This window comes from Entelurus aequoreus, linkage group LG18, assembly GCF_033978785.1.
Source record: "Entelurus aequoreus isolate RoL-2023_Sb linkage group LG18, RoL_Eaeq_v1.1, whole genome shotgun sequence".
Classification (NCBI taxonomy): domain Eukaryota; kingdom Metazoa; phylum Chordata; class Actinopteri; order Syngnathiformes; family Syngnathidae; genus Entelurus; species Entelurus aequoreus.
In genome coordinates, this window is record NC_084748.1 from 10,368,863 (window position 1) to 10,393,965 (window position 25,103).

The 25,103-nt window shown below is 39.4% G+C and overlaps 1 protein-coding gene across 11 annotated transcripts in view; it reads left to right on the plus strand.

Annotated features, from left to right (window-relative positions):
* Nucleotides 1–211: 211 nt before the first annotated feature.
* LOC133633779 (bromodomain-containing protein 4-like) overlaps nt 212–25,103 on the plus strand; it is a 36,650-nt gene continuing 11,758 nt past the window's right edge. For 2 of the 11 annotated variants that reach the window (XM_062026451.1, XM_062026452.1), the window contains exons 1-12: nt 424–870; nt 18,221–18,461; nt 18,610–18,702; nt 21,460–21,597; nt 21,678–21,810; nt 21,893–22,191; nt 22,277–22,648; nt 23,659–23,787; nt 23,866–24,087; nt 24,169–24,383; nt 24,607–24,707; nt 24,763–25,047. In XM_062026451.1, coding sequence (XP_061882435.1) covers nt 848–870; nt 18,221–18,461; nt 18,610–18,702; nt 21,460–21,597; nt 21,678–21,810; nt 21,893–22,191; nt 22,277–22,648; nt 23,659–23,787; nt 23,866–24,087; nt 24,169–24,383; nt 24,607–24,707; nt 24,763–25,047 — 2,251 coding nt within the window. In that variant the 5' untranslated portion in view covers nt 424–847. Of the gene's footprint in view, nt 304–423; nt 871–4,650; nt 4,768–18,220; nt 18,462–18,609; nt 18,703–21,459; nt 21,598–21,677; nt 21,811–21,892; nt 22,192–22,276; nt 22,649–23,658; nt 23,788–23,865; nt 24,088–24,168; nt 24,384–24,606; nt 24,708–24,762; nt 25,048–25,103 lie in introns of those variants that run through there. The other 9 variants (XM_062026459.1, XM_062026461.1, XM_062026460.1 and 6 more) reach the window with 9 other exon arrangements.

Genomic DNA, 25,103 nt, shown 5'->3' on the forward strand with positions numbered 1-25,103 from the left:
ATTAGAAAAAATAAATAAATAAATGTTTTACTAAATCTGTTTTATTGCTTCAGTTCGTTTGTTTTTGTTTTTTATTTATTTTTAGATAGTATTAATGTTTACATAACATTTTTTTTTCGCGTTGAAATGATTGCAAATGATTGCGTAATATGGCCAGGAGAGAGAAGGGGCGCGGCTACGTCTGACACTGACAGCGTCGCTCCCGCCCCCCGTGCGTCTGACGTCACCCGACGTCGAACGGGACTGTTTGTTCTGGATTTGGGGCGAGGAAGGTCCGCGAGCGCTGACAACCGACTCAGTTAGGTATAAATAAGCATTTACGTGCCGGCATGGGTGACACTGGCGTGTCGGGCGACTCCGTATAGGCCGCGGGGGCTTTAATAAACGCTTTATAAGGCTTCATCGTCGGGGTTATTTCGCGCGCTGTCAGAGTGCGCCTCGGCATGAGCTGTCTGCGCGGGCCTCGCACCGGCGCGGCCACACTAGTATGAATGTCTCTATTAAGGCTAACATGGCGTTATTGCGCATATTGTTGATCGTCTCTCTACCGCTTCAAGCGTACACTCAGCCTGTCTTGGAGCCATTTGTCAGTGTGTGTGTGTTAAGCCGCCGCTAGTGCTAAAAGCAGCTAGCTTCCTCGGCTGTTTGTTTGTAGCGTCTCTTCTCCCCTCCCGTAGGCCGTATTCGTGACATAACTTACGTACTCCAGACTGCGTAGCCGGGCATCAATGGCGCGGGGGGAGCCGTGCGGAACCCGGCGTACTTCGCTTTCCTGAATACCAAACCTGGTCTTGGTTCGTATTCTGAAAGGCGCTTTACGCCCGGAGTTGACACTTGCTGAGGAAACATGGCGACGTGCTGTCATGGAAGGTTAGCAAAGGCATAATTGTATCACATTGCATGTTTTCATCGTCTTTTTTGGCTTACACAACTCAGTTACGGTATACTAACCATTTCTAACTTCCCACGTTGGTTGTTTTGTTGTAGACGAAGGTAAAGTATAGCCCAAGAGCTGCCATTAGCCACGTCGGGTACATTAGCTTTCGGTTAAGTCTCTTTGATGTGTTTTTTTGGAATAACGTCGCAAAGGGTGTCTGCGAGTTAAATATCAACACTTGTCACTATGACTTTAGGACAGACTGTTATTGTATGAGGTAATTTCCTCAATGAACATGTATCTATGCAGTGATATTGTAGTAAAGCACCGGTGTCCAAAGTCCTCTCCGGGGGTCATTTACAGCCCACAGCTATCTGTTTTCCGGAGTCCAAACCAATAAAATGGGCTTTCAGCAACAAACTTGACTCTTTAGCACAGGGGTGCCCACACTTTTTCTGCAGGCGAGCTACTTTTCAGTTGATCAAGTCGTGGGGATGTACCTCATTCATATATATAATTTATATTTACTTGTTTATGAAATATGTTTTTGTTAACAAGTTAAAGGTGTTTAATGATAATGCAAGCATGTTTAACACATATAGTTAATATTGTTAACAAGTTAAAGGTGTTTAATGATAATACAAGCATGTTTAATACATAGTTGATATTGTTAACAAGTTAAAGGTGTTTAAAGATAATACAAGCATGTTTAACACATATAGTTAATATTGTTAACAAGTTAAAGGTGTTTAAAGATAATGCAAGCATGTTTAACACATATAGTTAATATTGTTAACAAGTTAAAGGTGTTTAAAGATAATACAAGCATGTTTAACACATATAGTTAATATTGTTTACAAGTTAAAGGTGTTTAAAGATAATACAATCATGTCTATCTTTAGGCCCAAATTTGGCAACTTCGATAAACACAGCTGTTAATGTGTAGTAACTAGGGATGTGACGATATCAAAATGTCACGGTTCGATATTGTCCTGCTATTAAGACCACGGTATGATGTTATTGCACTATATGTCCAAATAAAGACTTAAAACGCCATAATATGTAAAATAAAGTAGCAGGAATGTTTGGGATGAACACACTGTAATTGAACACAAACATAATGCTCAAATGTTCTAATCATATGGTAAATGGGTTATACTTGTATAGCGCTTTTCTACCTTCAAGGTACTCAAAGCGCTTTGACACTATTTCCACATTCACCCATTCACACACACGTTCACACACTGATGGCGGGAGCTGCCATGCAAGGCACTAACCACGACCTATCAGTAGCAAGGGTGAAGTGTCTTGCTAAAGGACACAACGGACGTGACTAGGTTGGTAGAAGCTGGGGATCGAACCAGGAACCTTCAGGTTGTTGGCACGGCCACTCTCCCAGCCACACCACGCCGTCCCCAACAACGAAAAAAAGTAATGTTTAAGTGCAAAGAATAGTACAGAAACGGCCAATGTTATGAGCAAATTAAAAAAAAACTTACATGTGAGTGTATTTAAACTGACAACGTAAACATTGTGTGTAATAAGTGTAATCCAATACTGTTCAGTATAGCTTCTTTCAACTTTTATTTTCTGAGGAGCAGTGTATGCTTTGATATCCATCCATCCATATAGCTTCTTTCAACTTTTATTTTCTGAGGATCAGTGTATGCTTTGATATCCATCCATCCATTTTCTTCCACTTGTCCCTTTCGGGGTTGCGGGGGGTGCTGGAGCCTTTGATATCAGTTTGGAAAATGGAGTTTCTCAGAAAAGTTACCTCACAATTTAACTTTTTTAATGTAAATGCCTCAAATTGTTGTTAAGCCTCTCTGGCTCCAAATTTATTTTCCCTCGCGGCGGTGCGCTGTGACCGAGTCTGTTTTAGCTTGGAACGCTCAAGACTTACTGCCTCCGCCAAAGAGGATATGTTTTCGCCAGGGTTTGTTTGTCTGTCTGTTCGTATTACAGTGGTCTATCAATCAATCAATGTTTATTTATATAGCCCTAAATCACAAAAGTCTCAAAGGGCTGCACAAGCCACAATGACATCCTCGGCACAGAGTGTTGAGTTGCAAAAAGTTAGCAGACATCCATTCTTTAATTTCATTAAGACATGCCTCCAGCTGACTACAATCCGCCGTGTTGGTCAGCTTTAGGGGCATGTAGAGTTGGGTGTCATCAGCATAACAGTCTAGTCTAAAATGTATGCGTAACATAAAAAAACTAACTCTTTGGACTTACTTATTTACAAAAGGAATATTAGTACAAGTTACCGTGTTGCTAATACAGCCAGTTGTGGCAACATACACGGGTGCCGGGCTGGCAATCCTGCGCAGAGGATTCTGGGAGACGTTTATTTCAAACCAGCCAACGCAAAAGCACCAGGAAAAACTACACTCACCAAGTTTTTGTTTGACACCGTCATGGCATTATTGTGAACATATGGAGAGGCAATAACGCAGTATCTACAATACCTTTACATACCTAGTAGTAACAAATAAATGTTGTGTTAGAGTGCAGTACTTGTTCTTGGAAGTATACTAAAAATAATTATACAAAACAGTCTAGGTATGAGTATTAACAAAGGGACAAAAAGAAAAGTAGTCAAGTTTTATTGACTTAACTGTTATACTTCTACCCTGAGTTAGAGTGGATACGTGTTCTCGGCTGAGATGTAGGATTTTCCTGAAAGTATATGTACCTGTTAAACTACTTTGGGTTGACATAGTGTCTTGTTTGTTAGATACATATATTAGAATTAGGTTACGATCACACTGCAGGGTGATTCATGTTTTTTTGTCAAATCCAATATTTTTAGTGGCTGTTCACATTACAAAAAAAAAAGTGATCGGCAACACTGAATTGTCCCTAGTGGGTGAATGTGAATGTTTGTCTGTCTATCTGTGTTGGCCCTGTGATGAGGTGGCAACTTGTCCAGGGTGTACCCCACCTTCCGCCCAAGTGCAGCTGGGATAGGCTCCAGCACCCCCGCGGCCCGAGAGGAACAAGCGGTAGAAAATGGATGGAGGGATTTATAATGTGAATGCAATCTGACCCACATGCGAAAATGACGTCATGACGTTACACGCACTGCATGAAGTAAAAATGTCTTCAGCTCTAGTCGGTCTCAGTACTGGCGCATTTGTGGCAATTTCAAGGATTTTGTGCAATCAAAGTCAACATTTTCTGAACCAAATTATTGTGCGTAGAGGATTATGAAGGAAGAGGACACGCATTTTGGCTTGTGCAGTTTTACGGGATAATTTGCTTCGATGTCTGCATGAAGAGCGTGCGTGTCTGTGGGCGAGGATTGGTGGAACTTTTACGTGAGTTCCGAAAACATTATTTTCACCTGTTTTCTGATCCGTTGTCAACTATTTATTTTGTAACTGTTTATTTTGGTGAATAATTATGACACTTATTGCTTTTTGATGACGCCCTGGTCGGATGAATGCAACCTGAGCGTGGAAGCGTTCACATTAAGGATGCATCGCATATTTATCTGATTTATATCCACATACGAAAGAGGCCCGAGTCGGATATTAAACATTCAGAATTGCACTGTTCACACAGATACAGGTCGCATATGGGCAAAGAAATTTGAATTGACCTGCAGTGTGAACAAGGCCCTAGTCAAGAGTTCAGGCCACCTTGAGCCAAGCTGATACAAGGAACTAAACATAAAAAAAACCAACACATTTCCTTGTAACATTTAGTATTATTTGTTATAGTTTAACTTGTCTTAATTTCCTTTCACCCTTGTTGTCTGTTAGGGTGACTTCCCACTCACTGTTGTGGTTTTCACCTCCCCAGTGAGCGTGTTGCTGCCTCCTCAAATACGACATGACCGCACAAGAGAATTAAGTAACGGCAGAAACGGCAACAAACATGTAAGTTTCCAGGAACTTTTTCTTCATTTTAAAAATTCCTTTTTGCGGCCAAAAATCTTCCGTATTGAAAAAGCCATATTTCTTGGTTTGTTGTTTAGTAACTGAAGTGCAGAACGTTTCAGGCTTTGTTTGTGTAAAGGTGGAAGGTAGACATGCCATAGTCTTACGTATAGCTGCCCCACATAAGCAGCTTCCATTGTGTCCTTTTATTGTAAGTTTCTGTGTAATAATGCTGTGCAGCAGAAGTACCTTTTCTTCTTCTTATGTTCTATTTATTTTAGTTATTTATTTTTTATCGTGCTCTGTTTGTGTTGTGTTGTGTTTGCTCGGTTCTCGTATTTTCTTTTAACCTGCCCATTGTACAGCACTTTGGCTACCCCTGTGGTAAATTTTAAATGTGCTTTATAAATAAAGTTTATTTGATTTGATTCTTCAGGCAATGGTAGTGGTCAGCCCACAAGGTATGTTTGAGGCCTTACTATGAGGCATAGGCATTACATTTGCCATGCTGATGTCTATTTTGTTTGTTGTATTTTCTAGAGCTGTCCCGATATGAATCGTGGGATAGGATCAGGGAAGATATTTGCAATTTCTAATTAGTCAGCGATAGGGCTGGGCGATATATCGAATATACTCGATATATCGCGGGTTTGTCTCTGCGATGTAGAAAATGACTATTTCGTGAGTATTCAAGTATACGTTCTCACTCAGTTGCTTTTAGCTGCAAGCATTACACTACAGGCTTTTCTCACTCTTTCTTGTCTCTCCTCACAGAGAGATAAAACAAGCACACCTTGTTACATACGTCACATACTGTCGCACGCGCAACGTCATACGCCCTCGCCGAGCAGAGAGGCAGCGGCATAGGTAAAGTTAGCTGTGGCAGGTGGTACTAGTGGTAATACGAGAGAAAGAAAGATGCGAATCTGGTAACTAAGGCTGCAGCTAACGATGATTTTTCTATCGATTAATCTATAGATTATTTTTTTCGATTAATCTGTTAATCTATAGATTATTTTTTTCAATTAATCTATAGATTATTTTTCCTTTTACCGATTTTTTTTTAAAATTTAAAATGAAGATGAAAAAATAAATGTAGGCCAGTTTTTTCAAAAGGCATGGCTTTTATTTACAAAAAAAAAAAGTATGGCCACTCAGTCAACATTGACAACAACATGACAAAATATTCTGTAACAATGTAAACATTTAAAACTTTTAACATTTAACAAAATTAAAAGTAGCTTATTTGCATTTTTAATGTGCAAATATAAAAGTAAACATCCAGTGCAAATCTTAATATTCTGCAATAGTATAAGCATTTCAAAAGTAAAAGTATTGCTTATTTTTTATGACGGATATATATATATATATATGGGGACGGCGTGGCGAAGTTGGTAGAGTGGCCGTGTCAGCAATCGGAGGGTTGCTGGTTACTGGGATTCAATCCCCACCTTCTACCATCCTAGTCACGTCTGTTGTGTCCTTGGGCAAGACACTTCACCCTTGCTCCTGATGGCTGCTGGTTAGAGCCTTGCATGGCAGCTCCCGCCATCAGTGTGTGAATGTGTGTGTGAATGGGTGAATGTGGAAATACTGTCAAAGCGCTTTGAGTACCTTGAAGGTAAAAAAGCGCTATACAAGTACAACCCATTTATCATTTATTTATTTTGCTTTAAAATGTGCAAAAATAAAGATAAACATCCAATACAAAAAAGTGCAAAACGAAATATTCTGTAACAACAGTGTAAACATTTCAACAAAAGTGAAAGTATTGCTTATTTGCTAAAATGTGCAAAAATAAAGATAAACATCCAATACAAAAAAGTGCCAATCTAAATATTCTGGAGCTCTATAAACATTAAGTATTGCTTTTAAAATGTGCAAAATAAACATCCAGTCCAACACAGTACACAATAACCAATTCTACTCATTCCAGTGAGTGACTAACAGTTGTAATGAAGAAAGGTTAGCATGTCTACATGTTCTGAGGTGATGCTGCTTCTTTTCTTGTTTACAATATTCCCAGCAGCTGAAAATAGGCGCTCAGAAGGGGTCGATGTGGCTGGAACTGAGAGGTAATTAGCCTTCACCTCAAGCCAGGACTGCGAGCGAGCTGAGCTGCAGTTTAAGTTTCTAGAAGGTCAACAGGCTCATAGTGATGTTACTAGTAGTTGACTGGGAGGTGTTTATTATCATTTGGGGAGAGTCCGCTGCCTGATGCTCACCTGCTAAACACCTATCTGCTCGACGCTGAAGCGCTGACTACATGCGCTCTGAATACGCACTGCTGATTGGCTGTTAACGCTCTGAATACGCACTGCTGATTGGCTGTTAGCGCTTTCTGTGTACCAATCAGATGGTTGTGTGGGTGGGACAATGCTGCGTGCTGAGACAGAGGCAGAAGGAGCAAAGCAGCTTGTTAAGACTTTAGCTTTAGCTTAGAAACTCGTTCGGTACACCCCCGTACCGAACCGAATGCCCCGTACCGAAACGGTTCAATACAAAACACGTACCGTTACACCCCTAGCAGATACAAATGACACATTCATGTTTTTGTGTAATGATGACAACGTATGCTCACGCGGACGATTGACTAGTTGATGGTTGATGGTTTTCTTTTCAAATGTTTGTTCATAGCCGTTGTGCTGCTATGATAGGCCATTTCCGCTCGACACAGTGTGCATACAACAACATTATTAGGCCGTGTATTGAAATACTCCCACACTTTTGACGACTTTTGGCGTGCTTTTTCCCCCTCGCTCGCACCGTCTGCTTTGCGCTCCGCCATGACGGTAGTGTGACGTAAATATGCGACGCGTCGACGCACAAAAGCGGCGTCGACGTATTTACGTAACCGATGACGTCGACTATGTCGACGTGTCGTTTCAACCTTACTGGTAACAAATGGAGGAAGAATAATTAATTCCCAAGACGGCGTGGCGAAGTTGGGAGAGTGGCCGTGCCAGCAATCTGAGGGTTACTGGTTCAATCCCCACCTTCTACCATCCTAGTCACGTCCGTTGTGTCCTTGAGCAAGACACTTCACCCTTGCTCCTGATGGGCCTGGTTAGCGCCGTGCATGGCAGCTCCCGCCATCAGTGTGTGAATGTGTGTGTGTGAATGGGTGAATGTGGAAATAGTGTCAAAGCGCTTTGAGTTCCTTAAAAAGGTAGAAAATCGCTATACAAGTACAACCCATTTACCATTTAAGAAAAACAGCACGGGGTCCATCGTCTGGCGGTGGTTTGGCTTCAAGCGGAAAGATGTTGAACAGACAACAGTAATATGTAAAGTATGCGGCAAAAGCGTTGCTACAAAAAGTAGCAGCACTACTAATTTGTAACACCATTTGAAAAGTCACCCGCTAGACAATAAGGAGTGCTTGAAACTCCGCATGTCAACATCTGCGGCTGGTGCCACACCCAACAAAATGCCGAAGCAACCAGCACTGACCCAATTGAGCCTGACGTCTTCCATTTCCAGATCAACACTGTATGACAAAAATAGTCAACAACAGACGGAGATAACGTCCCCAGGAACCTACCACATAGCAAAGGACATACACTATTTGATTTCTTATTATGCAGCTAATTTTTATTTTACAGTTTTTGAAATATCTTGTGTGACATCATGCACAAAAGTGCACTTTATTTGTTTTAAAATACTGTAGTGACATTATGTACAAAAAGTGCACTTTAATTTAGTGTTTTTTTTAAGTGTCATCTTAGTGATATTATGCACTAATAGCTTGTTTTTAAATGTCTCTGACAATCTTGCACTTTCTGTTTTGAAATTACATGAATATTTGTGCCACTGCTTAATAACTGTTTACAGTTTTGGTAAATTGACTTAATTGTGATTTCCCTCTCTGCATAAAAGTTTAAAATGAGCATATATTAATGCAGTATGAACAAGAATGTTTTAATGTAGACACATAGAATCATCATACTGGTGTGATTATATGCATCAAGTGTTAATTCAAGGCTAAGGCAAAATATCGAGATATGTATCGTGACATGGCCTAAAAATATCGAGATATTAATAAAAGGCCATATCGCCCAGCCCTAGTCAGTGATCTTCACTGCAGCTGTATCCCAGTGTATACATGGCTATAAAATGTACTCACGTGAAGCATTCCTTCAAAAGAGATGAACACTCAGTGAGACATTTCCAAATTCATTGTTACACATACAAGAGTTGCATGAATTCCAGGAGTGTGCTTGTCTCGTTAGAAGACTTGCTTAAAATAGTGTAATGCTTCCAAGATACTAATCTTTGCCACCATGGCGGAAAATAAACTAAATTTCTTCCATGTACGTTATCACTGGAGGAGTAAAGGAAAAGGAATGGCTAAGCAAGCTGTAAAGGTACACACACTGCAGGACGACACAAGAGGCTAACCGCTAAATCTTGCATGTAAAGTAGTGGTGATGGATCCAGATGCCAATACTATCGATACCCAGTATGATTTAATGTTGTAAACAATATTAAAATGATTTAATTGATATGTTTTTTTTTTTTTAAATGTAGCAAAATAATAAGTCTCTGTATACAGAAAGACTTTAAGGGGAAAACCCAACTGAATTAAAGGGGACCCAATTAGGGATATTTCAATCTGTGTTTTATGTTGTTGATTCAGATAACGATCATCCGAGATTGGCTGATGCCAATACCGATAACATGTATTAACAGTAAAAAAAACAACATGTCTTTATTTATGGTGAGAGCTGGACTATTGTGGCAAAAATAATATTCACCAGTGTTTTAATTGATATTGAAATCACGATTAATAACACAATTATTCCTTAATTTGAAAACATGAGTATTTATTGTACCACCAAAACTCAACTTAAAATATGATTTAAAAGAACAACAAATATAAATTAGTAACAAACAAACAAGTAAAATAATAATAATATTCCAGCCATTTATCATCTTCCGCTTATCTGAGGTCGGTTCGCGGGGGCAGCAGCCTCCCAGACTTCTCTCCCCATCCACTTTGTCTAGCTCATCCTGAGGGATCCCAAAGTGTTCCCAGGCCAGCTGGGAGACCGTCTCCCCTACGAAATACAATGATAATAATAGTAAAAACAATAAATTCAAATAACAGCAATATGAAAAAACAATAAAATTCAGTTTTGCTGTTTACATTCCGTTTTTTACCATTTACACTTTTTTTTAAAGGCCTACTGAAACCCACTACTACCGACCACGCAGTCTGATAGTTTATATATCAATGATGAAATCTTAACTTTGCAACACATGCCAATACGGCCGGGTTAACTTTTAAAGTGCAATTTTAAATTTCCCGCCAAACTTCCGGTTGAAAAAGCCTTTGGCGGATGACGTATGCGCGTGACGTAGCCCGGGGAACAGAGGTATGCCTTCCCCATTGAATACAATACAAAAAAGCTCTGTTTTCATTTCATAATTCCACAGTATTCTGGACATCTGTGTTGGTGAATCTTTTGCAATTTGTTTAATGAACAATGGAAGCTGCAAAGAAGAACGTTGTAGGTGGGATCGGTGTATTAGCGGCTGGCTGTAGCAACACAACAAGGACTACTTACTTGGATAGCAGACGCGCTAGCCGATGCTAGCCGCCCACACCGCACGGATGATCGGGTGAAGTCCTTCGTCGCGCCGTCGATCGCTGGAACGCAGGTGAGCACGGGTGTTGATGAGCAGAGCTGATGAGGGCTGGCTGGCGTAGGTGGAGCGCTAATGTTTTTATCATAGCTCTGTGAGGTCCGGTTGCTAAGTTGCTAAGTTAGCCTTAGCGTCGTTAGCAACAGCATTGTTAAGCTTTGCCAGGCTGAGATCTATTAACCGTGTAGTTACATGTACATGGTTTAATAGTATTGTTGATCTTCTGTCTATCCTTCCAGTCAGGGATTTATTTATTTTGTTTCTATCTGCATTTGAGACAGATGCTATCACGTTAGCCCATGCTAAAGAGCGTCGTCGATGTACTGCCGTGGAGATAAAAGGCACTGTGAATGTCCATTTCTCGTTCTCGACTCTCATTTTCAAGAGGATATAGTATCCGAGGTGGTTTAAAATACAAATCCGTGATCCACAATAGAAAAAGGAGAGAGTGTGGAATCCAATGAGCCAGCCTGTACCTAAGTTACGGTCAGAGCGGAAAAAAAATATGCATTTCACTGCATTCTAGTCCGTCACTCTAACGTTCCTCATCCACAAATCTTTCATCCTCGCTCAAATTAATGGGGTAATCGTCGCTTTCTCGCTCCGAATAGCTCTAGCTGCGTTGAAAACAATAGGAAAATATAAGGGAGTGAACAACTGACAACGTCACGCTACTTCCGGTAGGGGCAAGGTTTTTTTTTATCAGAGACCAAAAGTTGCGAAGGTTATCGACGTTGTTCTATACTAAATCCTTTCAGCAAAAATATGGCAATATCGCAAAATGATCAAGTATGACACATAGAATGGATCTGCTATCCCCGTTTAAATAAAAAAAATTCATTTCAGTAGGCCTTTAATCACAATTGAGTGGGCACTTTTTGTGTCATAAATACAATTTTATAAAATGTTTTTCAATTATATGCAAAACTATTTACGTTCAGTAGTTCTATACATCTTAGGACAATTTTGAGCAGTATATTAAGTCAAAACATAATAATTTTGTAAATGTATCATTAAGGGCTTCAAGTAAATTACACTTATGTAAAGTACTTTTTTTGAAAAAAAATGTTTTGTTTGCACACACAAGACCAATTGATGCGCTCAGAGCTGTTATAGTAAAGGGGCGAAATGTGCTGCTGTTCTGAGCTTGACAAGTTCGGAGATGACTTGGACATGGCTGTTGAAAAAGAGAGAGGGACAGAGAGAGCCTCCCAAGTTGCGACTGCTGTCTTGTTTGTACGTTGATCTTACATCAATGATGTCGTTCACAACAACACAAGCAGATGAGATGTGTTGTGTGTATGGATTGTTCTTGCCGGCTTTAGATTTGTAGTTAGTGGCTGTTTTCAAGTGACAACAATTGTTTGAGTAAAACAAAATCAGTTAAGGCTTGCACAATTTTGAGAAAAAACTCAATCGCGATTTTTCTCTCCAAGATTGCGATTCGATTTGCGATTCTTGTATTTTATACATAGAAATGTAAAAAACTGTGAAAATAACGAGTGAAGGGAAGACATGTTACTTTTAGACTGTCAATCAAAATGATCACGGTTATTTTTTTCATATCATTCAATCTAGATTATTATCACGATTTTCCCTTTCAGGATTATTCCGAGCACCGTTGCAGCCCCGAAAAGCGCGATATAAAATCGAATCCATTATTATTATTATTATTATTATCTTGTGACAGACATTTCCGCCATGTTTGATCAAGGCAATATATGCTGGCAGCTGTCATTTTGTTTATTTTAATGATTGTGTTTACCAGAGGTGCAACAGTACAGGTAATCCACGCTACGGTCGGTACCTTGGTTTTAGGGCTACAGTTTCGCCTCAAAGTTCTTTCGTTATTTTGCTTGTCATCACACATTTTATTCTGCAGTAAACAAGTGGTTTACTGAATACTATACTATACTTATTTTTAAGTTAACATTCACGAAACAACGCTTTCAAATGGTAAATTATTATTTGTATTCTTTAATTATACATCCGTGCTTCTCACCTGTGGTTTGGTAAAGGGCAAGCGGTGACCCGGAATTTGAAGTTTTTTAAAACCCAAATGTTCTATCTTCTATTTGATAAAAGTACATTAAAAAAATACATATTGTGCCTGCATGCGAGACCGCATTCAGTGCAGGTTTACTGCGCACACCACATTGTGAGCGAGGGGTGTATATTGTAGCGTCCCGGAAGAGTTAGTGCTGCAAGGAACGGTTCTGGGTATTTGTTCTGTTGTGTTTATGTTGTGTTACGGTGCGGACGTTCTCCCGAAATGTGTTTGTCATTCTTGTTTGGTGTGGGTTCACAGTGTAGCGCATATTTGTAACAGTGTTAAAGTTGTTTATACGGCAACCCTCAGTGTGACCTGTATGGCTGTTGACCAAGTATGTGTTGCATTCACTCGTGTGTGTGAAAAGCCGTAGATATTATGTGATTGGGCCAGCACGCAAAGGCTGTGCCTTTAAGGTTTATTGGCGCTCTGTACTTCTCCCTACGTCCGTGTACCACTCCGTACAGCGGCGTTTAAAAAAGTCATACATTTTACTTTTTGAAACCGATACCGATAATTTCCGATATTACATTTTAAAGCATTTATCGGCCGATAATATCGGCAGTCCGATATTATCGGGCATCTCTAGAAATAACCGATACAATTATACAGTGTTAATAATGTAATGTAATCATAATATACAATAACGCAAGTAACTATTTAAAAGGATATAAACATTTATTTTTCATTACTATAAAATTGTTTATTATTGTACTGTAATTGGAAGGTAAATAACTTTGTTATCCTAAATACCAAAAAGAGAACCGTACCAAATAAAATTCCTTTTGTGTTACATACTTGGCCAATAAAGATGCTTCTGATAAATGAACAATAAAATAAAATACCGCATTTTTCGGACTATAAGTCACAGTTTTTTTCATAGTTTGGCCGGGGGTGCGACTTATACTCAGGAGCGACTTATGTGTGAAATTATTAACACATTACCGTAAAATATCAAATAATATTATTTAGCTCATTCACGTAAGAGACTAGACGTATAAGATTTTATGGGATTTAGCGATTAGGAGTGACAGATTTTTTGGTAAACGTATAGCATTTTCTATATGTTATAGTTATTTGAATGACTCTTACCATAATATGTTACGTTAACATACCAGGCACGTTCTCAGTTGGTTATTTATGCCTCATATGACGTACACTTATTCAGCCTGTTGTTCACTATTCTTTATTTTAAATTGCCTTTCAAATGTCTATTCTTGGTGTTGGGTTTTATCAAATACATTTCCCCAAAAAATGCGACTTATACTCCAGTGCGACATATATATGTTTTTTTCCTTCTTTATCATGCATTTTCGGCAGGTGCGACTTATACTCCGGTGCGACTTATACTCCGAAAAATACGGTACTCTCCTTTCTGTAAGCAAACATTTAACTTAAATAAATATTGAACATCTTAAAGTGCATTCTTTTAAAAAAAATGATATTTGTTTTATTTTGCACTTTTCTTGTCCTTACTTTTAAATGGACAAAAGAATGAATAGTTATGAATTTTTTTTGTAACAGCCTAATGAGCAGTAGAGTTACAGTATAAAAAACGAGTTAGTCCAGTCATCTTTTGCTCTTAGTAAGCACATGTCTAAAAATATCCCCAGCTGAATTTAAAAGTTGATGGCTAAATTAGAGCCACTGAATGTACGCTTTATAATCTGATTAATCTTTTAGCTCGTCAATGACTAGTAAATAATCAAGATAATCTTTAGTTGCAGCACTAATTTGGCAGACCCATGCATTATTATTTTACATCACAATAGAGATTTTATTGCTATCGTTATATTGTGACAATGCATGTTGACACATTCTAGATGTGTCTGCATTTTTGACAGCGACAAGTGAACGAACGCGTTCTCAACGCAATGTAGCATTCTAGCTAGCGGCTAATGTCTCTCAACAGTGCAAACACAGGAAAGAGTCCCTGGATACAGAAGGGCTTGAGGGCAAAAACCAAATGATTTAAATCAGAGCCAATAGTAGGTCATAAGTTAAATATTTAATTGATATTATCTTCATAGACCCCAGGATTTCCCCAAGATTGCTGCTATACGTGGCAGTGGAGGCGTGGCTAGGGGCGTGTTCAATATGACATCATGTATATGACATGATCATTTTAATTTGCAATGATTGAATATATTTTCTTTAAAAAGGCTAAACAAATGTTTTATGTATATATAAAACAAATATTAGTGTTGTTAGTTATTAATATTAACATTTGTTTCTATTTATTCTATGTATTATTCTGTAGATTTAACACAAGGAATTTGACTTGGGAGACTGTGTTGTCTTTGTTCATCCATCCATCCATTTTCAATGCAGTTTCAATCGTGGCTTATTGTAAAATGTAACACAGACTACACTTTATTCTGCCCTGCCTAAATGTTGCAATATAATTTTCTAAATATGTAAACAGTCCTTTGAGTGAGATGGTTGATATTCTTCACAATGAAGTCACTGTAAAACAAGCCACACTAAATAAAGTACATTTAATATATATGTAGGAATCACGTTAGATTATTATCATTTGGAATAAACTGAAAAAAGCAATACAATTATGCAGGATGAAGGTTGAGCTCTCATGTACTTAATGCTAGCGTACAATGGACTAACTTATTGACAAGCTAACTCAAATTAGCATGGCCAATCGCAGGGCACATATACTGTATATTATCAATCATCCACACTAACATTCATATATAAGGACAATGACGCTAACGTGCATATTTTTGGAATGTGGGAGGAAAATGGAGTGACCGGAGAAAACCACACACGCACAGGGACGAATGCACATTTCACATAGGGATGTACAAACGGACGTTCGAAGACACACACGGTGTAAAGTTAGACGTTATTGTCAGTAGTAATGTCAAAAATTTAGGGTAGTTTACACTTGCTTGAAGAAGAAATGCATTAATTAACTTAAAATACCTTTCTCTTCTACTTTCCCTCCTTACTTTTGCCAGGTGTCAAATCGTTTAGGTGCTGATGTGCTTCTGACAGGTGATTTAGATGGACGCCTTCTTTTTCTTTTTATTTCCTTTTTAAAAAAAAAAATAAAGCATTGAGGAACGTTATGATATTTTAGCGGTTTTTTAAACTTAGTATAACCAATTGTACGTAAATAGTAGACTATATACGGTATATCCATTCATACAATACATCACTTAAATTTGTTTTCATGTTTAAAAAAACCCTTATTTTTAAAGGTGTGGCGGGGGTAATCTTGCCGTGGTGCACCACAATCGTTTACATGTAGGGGAAACCCTGAGAGCCTATCCCAGCTGCAATCGGGTAGAAGGCCTCCTCATCTTAGGGCCAACACGGATAGACAACAATCCACACACATAGGGGCGTGGTTATGGGCGTTGTCACCATGATGTCATCGAGTAATTTACGATTACATTTTTTTCTTTAAAAGGCTAAAAAAATATATACATACATTTAAAAACAAGTCTGTTAATATTAATTAGTATTAACATAATTTTTTATTGTTTTGCCATATTTTCAATTGTTGCTGCTTATGTACTGCTTATGCAATGTACTTTGTTGAGATTTTTTCAAGTGTCTAGTAGGGATGATACTCGAAACCGGTTTTCCCGGTTGTTTGATAAGAAAAGAACCGAGTCTTCGGACTCGAATCCCTTTTTGAGAACCGGTACCCGTTATCGAGACCACTATAGTAAAGGAAAAGAGTTGATTCTTTATTCGAATCCCGTCCCGACCAGAAATGCTCCGTGGGACATCACAAGAAATGGCGTCACGTAGCGAAAGCAGGAAAACAATGGACGGGAAAAAGCGCTCCAAGGTGTAATAAAGTTCAAAACAAAAGCTATAATCCATCGAATAACTTTACTGAGAGATTTTAGCAGGGTAAAACACATGACAAACACTTTTACGACCAACCGGAAACATAGCAACCAGGCTAGCAACGCACCTCCTTTACGGCAGCTGTCGCAACGTTCTTAAAACAACCGCAGCACATACATATATATACAACATATCTCCCTTTTTTAACTTTTGTTTTTCTTTCCTTGTAAACAAAACAAAATCACACTGTAGATGTGTTGTCTGTCTAATTATAAATAATGCAGACGAGGCGTGTTGGCTGAGTTCTTGACGTTTACTTTCACAGCGTGGCAACATGCAACACTTTTCGGGGCTACCGCGCATGCTCGTAACTCCCGTTGCATGCTGGGTAGTGTAGTTGTTATATTCTCTAGCTCATAACATTTTCCCCCATAAAGAAATAATGTTAACTCAATAAAGTGTATTTCTTTTTTTAGCTTTAACTTTTCATTTTTTAGCATTGTAACCACATTTGCAAAGAACTTTTCTCTTTATAGAATTTTCTTTCAATAAAGAAATAAAGTGCAAAAATGTCAAAGCATCATAACAAACAGTTATGTCAAATAGCAGCAGAAGTGCACTTTTTGGAGAGCTGTATTATTTTCAGTTTTGTGCCCAAGGGACTGATTTTATTTAACACTATATTATTATTTATACACTTATAGTGATCACAGAGACAGGTTGTTTTTGTGTTACTGTATATATTTGTTTCTCTGAAAAATCCCACTTAATATACTTTGGGTAACAACAGTCAATATTTATTTATTTTATTTTATTTTTTTAGGTGGGTAACAGTCAATATTTATTTATTTATTAGATTTTATTTTTTTTATTATATAATAAAAGTGAGCTTTTGTTAAACCAAATATTGTGTGTTTTTTTCCATATACAACAACCTATCTGGACTCGATAAGAGAATCGATAAGGAATCGGTTCGATAAGAGGATTCGATAATAGGCTCGAACTCGATAATTCCTTATCAAACATCATCCCTAGTGTCTAGAGACTTTTATGAAAAAAAAAACTGTTGATGATGATAGATTTGTTGCCAGTTTTTTTATGAAAAAAAAAATCATTTTCTGGTGTTATTATAAAATGTACTCGTGTATAGAGACTATTTACTTCTGTCCCTCGATGTCCCGACGGAAGAGGCTAGCTGCAGCGAGCATGACGTCACACTTGCATCGCGCTGTTGCTCCAGTAGGACTTTTTCTCCTTAAAAGCAGCCACTGTCCTCTTAATATTTGCAGTTTTTGTAAATGGCTGTTTGCGGGTATATCTTACATTAATATTTTTGGAATGTGGGACGAAGCTGGATTACCCGGAGAAAACCCACACAAGCACAGGCGTTCTCCCACACAGGGATGTTCAAACTGAGGTTCGGAGACGCACACCGTGTAAAGTTAGACTGTATTGTCGGAAGTAATATCTAAATTAGGGTAGTTTACACAGGCTTGAACAATAAATGCATTAATTAACTTGAAATACCTTTCTGTTCAACTTTCTCTCCTTACTTTTGCCGAGTGCCAACTCTGACAGGCGACTCAGATGTACATTTATTTCTTTTTTTTCTTCAAAATAAAGCACAGAGGAAATGTGTTATGATATTCGGGATGTTTTTCAAATATATTAGGGTTAATAGTACATAAAATAATAGACTATATACAATGAAGCTATTCATACAATATTATACCTAAATTTAAAAATTCATGTAAAAAAAAAAAAAGATATATATATTTTTAATTTAAGGTGCGCCACGGTCAATTAGATTTGGCAGAAATCCTGTAGTTGAATAGCTCTGTGGTGGTGTTATATTTTGTTGTTGATAAATGTGTAATCGTGTGTCGATGACATACAGCACCCTAATAACCCTCAACACTTTCTTCTGATGACTAGAGAGTCAAGTGAAGAGTGGAATGGCCTGAGGGGGATAACCCCGGTCCCACCTGCCCCCGCCAGGTCCCATCTGCCTCCACTGACTGCTCGGCCGCTGCTAACCACCACGGTGATGGGGGACGGACTGGAGCCAGGCAGCAGCCACAACCCTCCTTTCACCCAGCAGCCTCTCCCCTTGATCCCTTTACCCCCTGAAATATCAGATTCCTCTAGACCCAAGCGACAGACCAACCAGCTTCAGGTATTATTTTTATTGTTACTAGATTGTATTAATTCAGGACAGTGCACATTAATGAACAATCTGCTGTACAAATGATAAATGAGATACATTTTGAGATCTGAATATGGTGGACTGCTTCTTATGTATCTCCCCCCCCCCCCTTTTTCAGTACCTGCTCAAAGTGGTGTTGAAGACCTTATGGAAACACCAGTTCGCATGGCCCTTTCAAGCTCCCGTTGATGCCATCAAACTCCAGTTACCTGTGAGTCTCATGTTCGGGATATTTGAAGAGGTGTATTTCAAATGTAAACATGTTTCTGAAAGAACCACGGATGGGACGGTTTGTGAAAAAACACGCGTGTTGCTCGGATCATGGGTGTAAATGGCACTGGTGACGGGGGGTATATGTTCCTCAGATTCGTAGCGATACCGATCCTTTTCCTACAAAGGGAGACAAACCTCGCCGATAAAAGAGGATTAATGTTTCGTTATTTAGAATACCATAATTTATATCGCGGTGCACGCAAAGTCCAGCATTTGACACGAATGTCAAAAAAAAATTTGGGGTCCTAAAGAGTAACTGGTATCTGTGAAAAGACCATTGTCTACGATTACCCGTTTGTGGACAAAGAGACACAGCCACAGAAGCACATGCAGTCGCTTTATTAACTCGCGCTAATAATATGCAGTGAACACATACAGGAGCTGACGTCAGCAACACACTCCACGGAGTGCCAATGCTGAGATAACAGCTCATTCGGCACGCCCTCGCTGACGTCACATAGCACTTGGCAACAGGCATCGCCTTTTAAAAGGCACTAACGCACACACTTATCTCACAAAACAGCTCTAAATCATTCACGCTGCTACTACTTTTTTACTTCTATATTATGCTTGCTTACTACTGTTATTTCTCAAATTTCCTGTACAGTAGATAGATATAAATATATACATTTATAAATAAATAAATAGATTTGGAATTGTATTTTTCCTACATTAAATAATAGAAGTATAAATAATCTGTTCCAGAGTCAAACTGTCACCAATTATACAACTTTATTAACTTGGATGGACAGTCAGTGATCTATTTGTGGTGCAATGGCAGGGGTGGGCAAACCCCGACCCGTGAGCCACATCGGCCCCGCCAAGCTTCCTTATCTGGCCTGCTGAATGTTGCTAAACTATATATTTTTTAAACAGCCAAGTAGCCAAGTTGAAAAACTTATTCGGTGTTACCATTTAGTGGTCAATTGTACATAATATGTACTGTACTGTGCAATCTACTAATAAAAGTTTCAATCAATCAATCAAAGCCAGCATCATGAATTACAATGCTATTGTGGCCACCTCAAGTTGGATTGAAAATACACATAAACTATACATATACACGTAAAACCCTCTCCCTCACGGTGCACACAAGTCAAACACACATGGGCGATGTACCCTTTGCACTATGTGGGTATGCAATTGATGTAGTGATAAACTATTGCTGATTAAACTGCAATTAAACTCCTGATCGTTAGTATTTCCATTTTTTAAATTAAAATATTGTAAATCTGTAATTAAGTACCACACTTGATAAACTCAGGTGAATCTGTTCATTTACTGAAGAATCACGCTAGCATGCTAATGGCTATTTAGCTAGCGCAGATGCTAACATGAATACAAGATAAATTAATGTCTTTTCTCATTAAGAAGCGACATACCCTAATCTCAACACATCACTGTTGGAGCAACTAAGCTACTCAGTTGTGCACATTGAACTTACAGGCGACTAGCACAGACTTATATGTACCGGTAAGTACTTGTATGTAATTCATAAGTGTATTTGGAATAAATGTTAATAAAGGAGTTGCTGGTGATAAACCAATCTTATGACCTTGTTTGCTTACATACACTATGTATGCAAATGTTGTGAAATAGTGCGTACATAATCACAACTATGTATGCTAACCTGTGCAATGATACCTGCAGACATACATTCGTGTGTGCGAAATAAGTGCAATAGGGCAATGTGCAATTTACACTAGCACTTAACAAACATGTGAATTAGCTCTTTGTAACGGTCAATGTGCAATTCTCTTCTTGTATTTCTTAACACTCAAAACACTTAGCACTTGAGCACTTAAGCACCCTTACACTTAAATCCAACTTTATATGGTTGTTTAATTGCTAGTCTTAGTAATTTGGTTTATTATTTCTTTTTTTTGTGTCCTACTTTACTTTCTATTATTGTTTTATTGTTGTATATGGCCTTGTTTTCCTGTTGTTTGGTTCAGTCCTGTTCTTATGTGTTTGGCATTAATTGCCACAGAGACAAAAGTTGGAAATTAGCCACTGGCTACAATGTTGTATATTTACACTTGTGTGTTCATCAATATGTACTGTCCCTGTTTTAGCAATAAAGCCAAAGTCAATACTTGTCAAATGTTCTTAAATTATACTGTTAAAATGTAATTTTGCCCATATGGGATATATAAAGGGAGAATTTGCAGATAAAGCAGCTTTGGTTGCAGGTAACATGTCTTAGTGTCATTTAATTTCCATTTGTTTGTTTGTTTTGAATTTATATGTATTCACAAACACAAAATCTGATTTATTATGTACATGTAGCACATACAAGGGGGTTGGGGGGGCTTGTGTAAATATGACCTTAGGAAATTTGTAGATTTCAAAACTTTTGATTGCCATTTTTAAAGGTGTTCCTCCACTATTGACATTTTTCAGTTATTTTTGTGTTTCCCAGATCACATCCCTGATCACTAGTAAGTATGCTTCTCTGGTGGCATGAGGCGTCACAAAAAAAACAAGGACTTGGATGCTCACAGAGCTGAAGTCTTGCATGATATTGTAAAAACTTTACGTTGGACTGGCAGATTTTTGTTTTTCAACCTTTCTAGCGGTGTTTTCCTCCCGTTTTTAGGTTTGTTTAGTGGTTCTGAGAACAGTCTTGTCTGAGCTAATATGGCCATCTTAGACATCTGTTTTAAAAAGTTTTTGCTTCCTCATGTCTGCTTAGGACTACTATAAGATCATCAAAACCCCCATGGACATGGGCACCATAAAGAAGCGTCTGGAGAACCACTTCTACAAAAATGCCCAGGAGTGTATTCACGACTTCAACACGATGTTTACTAACTGCTACATCTACAATAAGGTCTGTAACTGGTGGCAGCGGCGACCAAGCATTTTGAATTTTTTTTTTTTTAACTTTGTAATGTGCATTGTGCTATGTAGCCTTCCGATGACATCGTATTAATGGCCAAAGCCTTGGAGAAGCTCTTTCTCCAGAAGATCACGGAGATGCCACAGGAGGAGACGGAGATTGCTGTGGTCTCTAAGGGACGCCGCGGCATCAAACGGGAGCCAGGTAAGATGTTAGGTCATGATTGGACAATTGTTGAAATACATGGTTTGGACCGCTTCAAGTTGACTCTTTTTTTATGTTTCAGCTCTGATCACCATGTCCGAATCAGGCCAAGAGTTATCTCCCTCAAACACCACCCATACACGAGTCTTTTCAACTCCTTCGACTCTGTCACAGACCCATCACTCTCCAACCCCTCCTGTTCTGGCCCAGCCCCCACGCGTGCCTCCTACACCCACAGCTCATGCACCTCATCTAGGACCCCCGTACCCTCTCTCAACAGCAGGCGTCATGCCCCAGGGTACGACCTCTGTCCCCCCTCTGGCTATCACACACCCAGGCCTCCATCCTGGCCAGATGCTGCAGAGTCCTGCACTTATTAAGGTACAGGACATAATTACTGACAAGCTGTGAGAGAATTATTTTCATTATTGTCATTATTTATTTAGTTTTTGTGATGATTCAATAGCAAAGGAAGAGCCAGAAGAGGAAAGCAGATACCACCACGCCCACAGCAAACGACCAGCTCAGCGAATCGTCGCCCATCTCGGGGGAGATTCGACCGCGCCGAGAGAACAGCCGCCCATCAAAGCAGCCTAAGCGAGACCCGTTGCAGCCGGACTCCCAGCACCACCCAGGCGGCGGGTTGGAGACGGGAGGCATGTTGACGCCCAAGCGGCAGGATCAGTTACATTCCTGTGCCCAGCTAGTCAAAGAGATGCTGTCAAAGAAGCACTTTGCATATGCTTGGCCCTTCTACTTGCCCGTCGACTCAAAAGCTCTTGGCCTTCACGACTACCATGACATCATCAAGCACCCCATGGACCTGAGCACTGTCAAGGTGACTCTAATTGGCCTTTGCGTTTTTATTACTATTAAGGATTAGTACAGGGCAAGGTATATATATATATATATATTGTATATTTCTGTTTATCCTCCGATTTGTTCAAAATTAGAACAAAATTGTCCCAAAAGAATAAAATAAAAGCGCAGACCTCCCTGTCAGGCCACATCACAAAAAGTCCTGAATCCAGAAGGTGATCCAGATCAGCTCCAAAATGTAATCACTTGTTCCCTATCCCATTTCCTGAAAGGTAGATGAAAGCCCGACCATATATTTTTGAGCTATTTATAGTAGAATGAAAGAAACCGTGAATCCTCTTGTCAGCGAGGCCGCTAGCATACACACACAGAAATTCAACCTCATAACGTTGTAGAAATTATCCGGATCAGGCTTAAAATCTGGTTAAAGTTCCAGGAAATACTCTATAACTTTTTCAGTTATTTTATTAACTAACTACACAGACAAACTCAGTGGCAAAGATTACATAATGGAAATCAAGCCTTCACCCTCATAAAACCTTGTATTACCTGTAAACATTTTCAAGTGACGTGAAGTGTAATGTTGATGTTGACTTGGTGTTGCTTTACCCATAATGTACCTAACAGCTAGGACAGAAACATGGGCCACAAGTCACAAGTTCAATTTCTGGTTATATGGTCATCTTCACACTTTTCCTCTGACATTGTTTTTTCAATGATGTCATGAAAAATGAAATGAACACTGATGCAACTGAATAATTATTTATAGTTCCAAATTGTTAAGACCTTAGGGACTTTTTGACTTCAGAGGGTTTCACTGTATGATACATTTGATGTATTTTACAATACTTACTAAGAAGATTACTGGTATTATAATTATAATTACACTTTCAGTCAATGAGAGGATAATTTTCTGTTTTCTATACATTGTGCTGGCCCCTATCAGCACCTTTGGGGATTTAATAATAAGTTTTTTCTGAAAATGACAAATAATGTAACATGGCTTTCAAAATGTTTTACCTCCTCCAGAAAAAACTGGACAACCGGCAGTACAGAGACGCTCAAGAGTTTGCAGCGGACGTGCGGGTGATGTTCTCCAACTGTTACAAATATAATCCACCAGGCCACGATGTGGTGGCCATGGCGCGCAAACTACAGGTGAGCATTACTAACCTGATGTCAGATCAGATACATTTTAGTATTTTTTTCTCCTGCTCATCCTCCAACTTTTGCCAGGACGTCTTTGAGATGCGTTTTGCCAAGATGCCCGATGAGCCGGAAGAGCCCGCCTCCGTTCCCACGCCGTCATCTGCCCTCCACCCCGCCCCCTCCACTCGGCAGGTACCGCCACCTCCCAATGTCTCGGAAGATGACAGCTCCAGTTTGTCTGAATCAGAGTCCTCAGTGGCAGACTCTGATCAAGAGAGGCAGCAGCGACTCGCTGTGTTGCAGGAACAGGTAAGATAATAATTTATTCGGAAAGAGGTTTTTGAAATGTGGTAAGTGGGTGATGACCACATTTTTTTTGTGTGTTTTTAGCTCAAGGCTGTTCACGAGCAGTTGGCCGCGCTCTCTCAGCCTCAGGTCTGCAAGCCCAAGAAGAAAGAGCGAGACAAAAAGGAGAAGAAGAAGGAAAAGCACAAGAAGAAGATTGGAGCAGAGGAGCCCCCAGAGGCCGCCATGCTTCAGATTTCCAAGAAGAGCAAAAGCAACAAAGACCCGCTGGCTGCAAAAAAGGAGAGGAAAAAACCTGGGTCAGTCGCAAATAAGATTAATTGTAGCTTTACACCATCGCTTACATATCGGAATGCATGGAAATAATCTATATGATATCAGGTTGAATGCATTGTGGTCATCTGCAGGCTTGCATGACATTTCATGACATCTAGTGACTTCTACCTTTATGACATATGCATTTAGGCTGTTCAAAGGTAAATGATGCATTATCTCATCAGTTGATGTGTTTATGAATTGCAGTAAGAAAGAAGGCATCAAAAACAGTCGTCCTGCCGTGCCCCCTCAAACTGGGCCCACCCCTCTCGTCCCCTCAGCCTCCCTTGAAGCGGACGATGACATGGGTGTGTATTTGAGCTAATTAAGACTCTTAAGGTCATTTATTTAACAATGGCTTAGTGTCAGCCATCTCCTGCACCTCCTCAGATTTATTTGGGGGAGCGGCCGCTGTCGGGGGCAAGCCCATGTCCTACGAAGAGAAGCGCCAGCTAAGCCTGGACATCAACAAGTTGCCCGGTGACAAACTGGGCCGCGTTGTGCACATAATTCAAACGCGTGAGCCCTCCATGAAAAATTCCAACCCGGATGAGATCGAGATCGACTTTGAGACGCTTAAGCCTTCCACGCTGCGAGAGCTGGAGAAGTACGTCTCCAGCTGCCTCAAGAGGAAGAAGAAGTCGTCAGGTAGGATGTTTGATTAGACACTCAGAATAGTCAATGAGACTTCATCATTACCTGCT